The sequence below is a fragment of the Notamacropus eugenii genome, chromosome 2, assembly GCF_028372415.1.
Source record: "Notamacropus eugenii isolate mMacEug1 chromosome 2, mMacEug1.pri_v2, whole genome shotgun sequence".
In the NCBI taxonomy this organism is placed as follows: domain Eukaryota; kingdom Metazoa; phylum Chordata; class Mammalia; order Diprotodontia; family Macropodidae; genus Notamacropus; species Notamacropus eugenii.
Window position 1 is genome coordinate 460956818 of NC_092873.1, and position 8239 is coordinate 460965056.

General features: G+C 40.0%; 1 protein-coding gene across 1 annotated transcript in view; it reads right to left on the reverse strand.

Annotated features, from left to right (window-relative positions):
• Positions 1-7567, reverse strand: part of TSEN15 (tRNA splicing endonuclease subunit 15) — a 28708-nt gene extending 21141 nt beyond the window's left edge. The window contains exons 1-3 of the mRNA XM_072648404.1: positions 6993-7567; positions 4372-4453; positions 3942-4077 (exon numbers count right to left, since the gene is read on the reverse strand). Coding sequence (XP_072504505.1) covers positions 3942-4077; positions 4372-4453; positions 6993-7094 — 320 coding nt within the window. The 5' untranslated portion in view covers positions 7095-7567. The remainder of the gene's footprint in view (positions 1-3941; positions 4078-4371; positions 4454-6992) is intronic.
• Between the last annotated feature and the right edge of the window lie 672 nt (positions 7568-8239).

Below are 8239 nucleotides of genomic sequence, written 5' to 3' on the forward strand. Positions count from 1 at the left end.
AAGGAAGCCAGAGAAACCACGAGGTAAATAGAGGTTATGGGACAGAGCATTCCAGCATGCTTTGAGGGACAGACAGTACATATACACAGGGTGCTGTGCTCAAAGAACTGCCTGTAGGCCAGTGTGGCTGGACTGAAGAATGGAGGGGAAGGGAGTAAAGTATAAGAAGGTAGTAAGGGAACCAATTATGAAGAACTTCAAATGCCAAATAGGAATTCTGGTCCTACAAGGCAACAGAGAGCCAATAGAGCTTACTGATAAGGGAAAGTAACCTGGTCAGTCCTATGCTTTAAAAAAATTACCTTGGCAGTCAAATAAAAGATGGATTGGAATGGGGAAAAACTTGAGGCAAGAGATCAATCAGAAGGCTATTATTACAACAGTCCAGGGGAAAGGTGATGGGGAGGTGAATTAGTGTTATAGCTACGTGAAAAGGAAGAAAAAAGATGTCTACAGGAGATATTATGAAAATAGAAATAACAAGATTTAATAATGGCTTGGATATGTAGGGTGAATGAGACTGAGGAGTTAAAGGTAATATGAAGGCTGTGAACCTAGTGCCTGAGCAGATGGTAGTACCTTCAAAAGTAACAGAGAATCTCACAAGAGAAGGTTTTGGAGAAAAAATAATGAGTTTTAGTTTAGACTGCTGCGTTGGACAAGCTTTTGAGAAATCCAGTTCAAGATGTCTAAAAGCCAGTTGGTAATGTATAAATGGAGCTCAGGAGAGAGGCTAAGACTGGGTGTGTAGCTCAGAGAATCATCTCCAGAGAGATAAATGAACCCAAGAGGGTCAATGCGATCACCAAGGGAGACTGTAGAGAGCAAAAAGAAAAGAAGGCCCAAGACAAAGCCACAGTTTGTGGGAGTGACGCAGATAAACCTGCAAAGAGGAAAGAGAAAGAACAGTGACACAGAAAGGAGAAGGGGACCTAATTAATGGTGTCACAAAAAATCCAGAGAAGAAAGAATATCTGGGAGAAGGTGAGCAAGCGTCAAATGCTACAGAGATCGAGAAATATGAGGACTAAGCAAAAAACAGTAGACTGGGGAATTAAGAGATCATTGGTGACTTTTACAGAGGAATTTCAGTTGAATAGTCAGAAGTCAGATTGCAGAGGGTTCAGAAGAGTGATACAACAAGCACATCTTATTTTCAATATAATGATAGTAATATCAAGAATGTCTTTTTATGGGAAATATTATTCAGCATATAACCCACAGAAATCAAGGTAAAATGCAACAGAAATGGACATAAATCGCCATATTTATGTAAAACTTACTCACAAATCCTTTGGAACGTGTACCAGGGCTGATCTTCTTTCCTGATAGGACTTACAGAGTCAGCAACCACCTGCTGCATACTTAATAGTAATATGAAATTTCACATCCAAATTCAAGGTCATTCATAAAATCTATTTTGAGAAAATGCTAAAATGCAAACTCTATGTTGATATGCTAAAGACATGTAACATATATATACATATATACACATACATATAAATGTTACAAATGAAAATAAAAGCATTGATGTATGTTTCACACTTTAAAAAAAAAACACTTCCATTAAAAATCTAGGCAGGAGAGGAATCTTTTTGAAGAAAACCAAAGAACCACAGATTCTTAAGGATGGAAAGGACCAGAAGTCATGTTGCCTCCACTATCATTTTGAAACTGAAAAGAAATGAAGCCCAGACTAATGCTTTTTTTTTAAGTGTAGGCCCAATTCAAATCCTAGTGGTATGATAGGCATACTGTAGTTATATCTACATTGTTTTCCTTTATAATAAAATTTTAAGAATATTATATGATAATAAGATATGAAGACTATCATGAGACCAGAGCAACTATTTGTTGTGCCAATGTAAGAGCTGCTTTCCAAGTTAGCATTCTAAGAGTCTATAAAAAGGCAGCCTGAAAAAGCTAAAGAAGGAAAAATCCCAAATACACAGAACCTAAGTGATGGAAAGAAGATATCAGACACAAACTCTCACACAAAATCCACCTTAAGAAATGATGGAAATTAAGAGAAATTAGACTCATTGTTATCACTTTGTTGTCTTGTACCTATCTCACTTGGTTGTTTTGAGACTGAAATAGAAAATGTATGTAAATGATTCTGTAAAATTTAACATGAAATCTGTCTCTTATTATTAATTATTCATTTCATGGGATGAAACTTAAGTTTAGTAATGCTAAAAACAAGGACCTGTTGTAGAAAAAACAAAAACTAGCTCAGAACTATCACTGAAACAGAGACTGGGAGCTATAGGGGAGGCCTTTTGGGTGACAATATATGAAGTCTCTCAGGAGGCAGGAGATGGCTTCAGAAAAGCAATGGCCTAAAAGCTTTGGAATATGGCTATTGTAACAACAGGGAGTATACTTTAAGTGGTGATTACCCATAATATAGTGGGTTGGCTCCCACTCTATGACGAGAGGCAGCCCAGGGGAAGGAGGACCAGTCCTGAGGTCTGGAAGCCCTGAGCTCAGCACTTGACTCTGCCACACTACAGCTGTGAGTCACTGTAACAATGCCTCGAAGCCCTAGCTATCTCTATATCACTGGGCTACAGAACAGGTGCTGACCTGGATTGGTACTGAGGGTATTTCCTCAGCAGAAATTCCTCACAGCAATGAAATCCTAATGTGTGTCTAAAATTCATGATACTCAAGCACACAAAGAAATTTAAAAGATATGAACCACAAACCAGACTAAAGAGTCCTTTTCACAAGGAGAACAAAATCCTTCACATGGCTACCGATATATTATGCACAAAAGAAATAAATAAAGTCTTAAGAGTTAGAAGGAATCTGAGAAGTCATACTTGCAATTTGCTCATGATGAGACTAAAGAACCAAAGAGCTTTGGTGTCCAAGCTAACCTGAAATCTTTTCCAACAAACAGACTCAAAGTGAGCCAATATGTGCTATGACAGCCAAAAGTCAGCTACCATCTCAGACTGCATTAAAGAAGTGTAATAACCAGAACAAGGGAGGGGTGAGTGCCAAGGTATTCTGCACTCAGGTCTGGGCACTGAAATTCAGGGAGAATACTAACATACTGAATATGTACAGGGGAAGGAGGGAAACCAAAGTGGTGAAAGGACTTAAGACTCTAATTTATATAAGGATCAGGGATGTTTAGCCTGGAGGAGAGAAGACAGGAAGGACAAGATAATATTCTTCACATATTTAAGAAGCTAATATGTGGAAAACAATGATCAGTCTTATTCTGTTGTGGCCCCAGAGAGCAAGATTATGAGTAATAGGTGAAAGTTGCATGTAGGTAGATTTGAACACGAAGAAAAAATTTCAAAACCTGAGAGGTCTGTAAAAAAGCAAAACAGACTTCCCCCGAAAGTGGCAGGTAAAAAGTCACTGGAGGTCTCCAAGTGGATCTAAAAGCCACTAGCTAGACATGCTGTAAAGAAGATTCTTGTTACAGGATGAATTGGTCTCAAAGGTGTCTGATGTCTCTTCCAATTTTGTGATTCTTGGGCCCACCTTGAATTATTCTCTTTATTTTCTGAAATCCTAAAACATTTACTGCCTGTACTACTTACTCTGACATCTGGCCTCACGATATTATTGGTTGTACCTGTACACATTTTTCACCTTCATAGAGTGAAATCTCATACTATCATTCATGATGGCATTTTGTCTTATGTTTTATTCCCCTTACTCTATAAAGTGGGACACATAGGCAATTAATAAATATTTAAGTAATATGCAATTATTATGTGTTGGTTAATATATAGCTATTGGAACAACTGTTTTATTCTGTGATTAGAAGAGTATAATAGAATACACTTTAAGCTCCTTATGCATGAAATTCACAATGTGAATTTCAAAGTGTTAACTTTTAAGTGAAAGTTTTCCTCTATTTTATTTGGGGGACTGACTGGACTGATAAGTCAACATTGATGGCACTTGCTCACCTCTCATGACTGAATGATGCATGAACGGATGTTGGCACCACAATTTGTAATCTTTCTCCTTCGCTCTCATGACCATGGAGGCAGATGAGCTGGAGTTCTGGAAGTCCTACACTCTTTACTTCATGCCATTTTCTACCTGAAGGAATACCATTAAAAAACAAATCATTACTCCAAATAAAAGCTCAAAACTACGAACTTCCTCTGAACTAAAAAGATCTAAAAGCTACAGGTATTATTTGCTACTTCCTTCTTCCTATCTCACTAATCTTTACTAAGATAAATAAGAAAGATTTAATATCAACTACCCTTGATAAATTAAGGAAGAAATTAATACCCACATTAATGACTGATTCCTTGTCAAAATTCCAACACTGCATCTCCCTGACTATGCTATCACCACCACCCCCCCCGCCCTGCAAAAATATCTTACCTTCCAGAAGGTCCAAGTAAACTAAGAATGCTGTATAAACTTGAGAAGTCTCTGCCACATCCAACTCCAGCATCTCCAAAAACTAAAAGTCAAAGTAAATATAAAATAGCTAAGAAAGAATCTTTTTCTTCAATCATCCAATAAATATTCACTGCCTACCAATTACGTGCACACAACAAAATATAAGACAGCTCCAGTCCTGCAGAACTCAGGGTCTCTGCCACTTAATAACCCATGACTTTGGGTATTTTCTTCATTTAATGACCTCAAAGATCCCCAACAGCTCTGAATCTACAATACCATGATCTTGAGGCAACAACATAGACACAGATCCTTAAAGAACAGTACAAGGGAGTGAATAATTGAATTTCTGATAAGTGCTCTCCACTAGATGGTAAAACATCAGATTGGAATCCTGTCTTACTCATCTTCCAACTTCCCAGCATTTGAGAGGCAGCTTACTCCTAAGGCTACTCAACTCCTGCTTTAAATCTCTGGAATGTAAAGAATTAAGGTAAGAGAAGATCTCTACAAAACACAAAACTTATTTGAACAGCCCAGAAATCACTTGAAAAACCAAAGGGAAAGGTTCAGGAAGCATAAGGATATGTTTTAACACCACCAAATCTGGGTTGTTTTTTTTTTTTTAAGTAGAGAAAATGGGAAACTAGCAAACTGCTTACTTAATAAAATACTCATAGACAAGCTATTCATGTCCCTGAAGAACTTTCAGATGATGTTTAGAGGATGTCCTCATCTTTTCTGAAACAGAAAGTTTCCTGGGACCTTTTGTATGGAGAAAACACCCTACTTTCCCTTCATGCATGCAAAGATTATTTATAGTTTGTTTACTATAGATCCGTGCTGTTCTGGGTTATGGAGCACTTATGTTACAGGATGCTCCTCAGTAAAGTACACATACCTGTCCTTGGATGGCTGACAAGTAAACACCAGGCAACTGGCTTTTTCTTTCCCTAACTTTACAGAAAAGACTTCTTAAGAAGAATATGAGTTTTGTATACTCTAGTCCAATTCAGGAAACTTTTCAAACTTGCTAAATGTATCTAAATCATTCCTCTCCGAAAAGACAATGCCAACCCTACCTATCTCCCAGAATTGTTGAGAATCATAGCTTAATGGATGTTGGGTTTGCTATCCAATGTATTTATTCAATTACTTAAGTTATTCAATTATTTAAAAATCGTGATTCTGAGAAGGGGGCCCATATGCTTCACCAGACTACAAAGGGTTCATGACATAAAAAGAGGTAAGAAGTATAGTTTGTATTATTGTAAAACAATTATCCAGGGCCAAGTATCAACACTAGTATTACTTCTAAAGACCACTTTTATAAGTGCTATAGGACTTAGCATTTGATTATATTCTGTTTCTTATTGGTTTTCTAATTGACTAGAAGGGGTAGCATGGAGGGTTTTTTTTCAAGTTCTGCTAAAGGTTAAAAAATATCTAGATATTTATAATATTTAAAGTTGTAATGACCACCTCTCTTTTTAACTTTTGACATACCACAGGGCTTTTTAACTTTGTTGATGTCAAGGACCCCTTTGCAGTCTGATGACCCCCTTCTATGTTATAAAATCTTAAATAACTAAAGAGTGTGCTAAATTTCAATAGGAGGTTAGAGAAAACAAAGAGGTAATTTCTTCTCCCATTCAAGTTCATGGACCCCAGATTCAGAATCATTATTTCAGATTCCAGTCTAATCTCTTAATTTTACAGATGAGGAAACAGGCAAAGTTGCTCAAGGTCACACAGGTAGCAAAAGACAAGCAAAGCCAGATCCAGTCTCATCACTGGACCCTCACTTTGGCTATTATTATCCCCACTTGACAATTTAGGAAACTGAGATAGACAGATTCCAGGACTTGCTTAGTAAGGTCACCCACCTAGGAAGTACTGGAGGTTGCACTGGAACTCAGATTTTTCCTGATTTCAGGTACACTGAGCCACCTAGCTGACTTAAACTGAGTCTAATCACAGCCTGTCTTAATTAAAATTAAATTAATTAATTAAATTAAAATGAAAATCACTGTACCCCCAAAAAGATTTCATTAAAATTTTTTCAAAGGTGTCATTCATTCTGGGACATCCTGCTGATTCCCAAGGGATGTTCTGGATCATCCCTCCAGCCCAGAAAAGTATGGAAAGGGAAACCGAGGCAGGGCTGGGGCCAGAGGGGCAACTCCCAGTTTTATAGTTGGTTTTCGGGTGGAAGGGTCAGAGATCACAGGGCTCCAAAGGTCAAGTCAACAAGCAGTAATGAAGCACCTACTACGTGCTAAGTTAACACAAAGGAAGGCCAAGCCAAGCCCTGCGGTTCTAAGGGAGGGGCGACAAGACGGAGCCCAGGGTAAGGGCACAAGGTTCGGGGTTCGGAGCTCCCCCATTCTACGGAGGACAAAACTGAGGCCCGGAGAAGTTTGATGACTCGTCTAAAGTCACACCGGGGAGACGTGGAGGAGTCGGAACTCGAACCCAAGCCTTTGGACTCGCGTCCCGGGTTCTTGGCACCCCACCGCGCTGGGCGGACCGCTTCTCCACAGTCCCCTCCGTCCCGTCTCCGTCCCCGCCTTCCCCCGGGGGCTCCAGGGAAGGCTGACCTGCGGGTGCTCGGTCATCCAGTTGTTCCGTCCATCGAGAGCCCCCAAGGCTGGGTGGAGGCCGCCGCTGCCCGCAGCCGTCCCAGCCCCGCTCCCGTCCATGCCAGCCGCACGCCCGGTCACCGCGCGGAGTGCCGCAGCTTCGCTCCTCCAGTGGGGCTCCCGGACAGCGCTCCGGGTGGGAAGCGAGAGCCGCGCGCACTGACGTTCCGTCTCCTCCGCTCCCCGAGCCAATTTGGTCCGGGCTGTGGGCGCCCAGCTTCGGGCGCTGCCGCCGCCGCCGCCTCGACCGCCCCCATACACTCGGTGTACTCCCCCGCAAATGTATCTCTCACGGCCAAAATACTGGAGAGAGCCTGCTGGGTGTTCAGGCCATCGTGTTAGGGGCTGAATGAGATGGGACAAACATGGGGACGGAAAAAAATAGAGACAGATGGACAGACAGAAACAGAGAGAGGGAGGAAGGAGAGACAAACAGATACAGGCAGATAACGACAGAAAGAAATAAAAACTGGGGGAGGAGGGAGGGAGAGAGAGAGAGAAACTGATGCGGCATTTTAAAATTATTTTTTCTTTTTAAGCTGACAAAAGTCAACTTTCCTCTCTCACAAGAGGGGAAGTATCACCTTGTAACAAATATGCATAATCTAGCAAACAAATTCCTGCATTTGACCGTGTCCAAAATATCCGTGTCTCCTTCTGCACCTTCGTTGAGGGTGTGCAGACGCTGGGAGCATGCTTCCTTATGAGAACTCTGGACTGGTGGTTGGTCATTGAACTGATCAGCGTTCTTAAAACTTAAAGCTGTTTGTTTTTAAGTGTTACAATGTAACACTATCAAATGCATAAATTGATACTAGCCAAAATGACTCATTTGCTCAAAGTCGTTCTTGAAACAATGTTGCTGCTACTGTATACAATGTTCTCTTGCTTCGCTTCACTTCACTCTTCATTATTTCATGCGTCTTCCCCTACTTTTCTTTTTTATTATACTACATTTGGAATTGCTTGCTTTATTCTATAAGTTAAAAATAAATTAAATAATTTACATTTTTTAGATGCATAAATTGTTCTACTTGTTCTGCTTTCTTCATTTTGCCATCAGTTCATACAAATCTTCCAAGGTGTCAGGAAAACTATTCATTATTTCTTATGGAAAAATCGGTATTCCATGATATTCATACACCATAATTTCTTCACCTATTCCCCATTTGAAAAGTGCCCCCTTAGTTTACAATTCTTTGCTA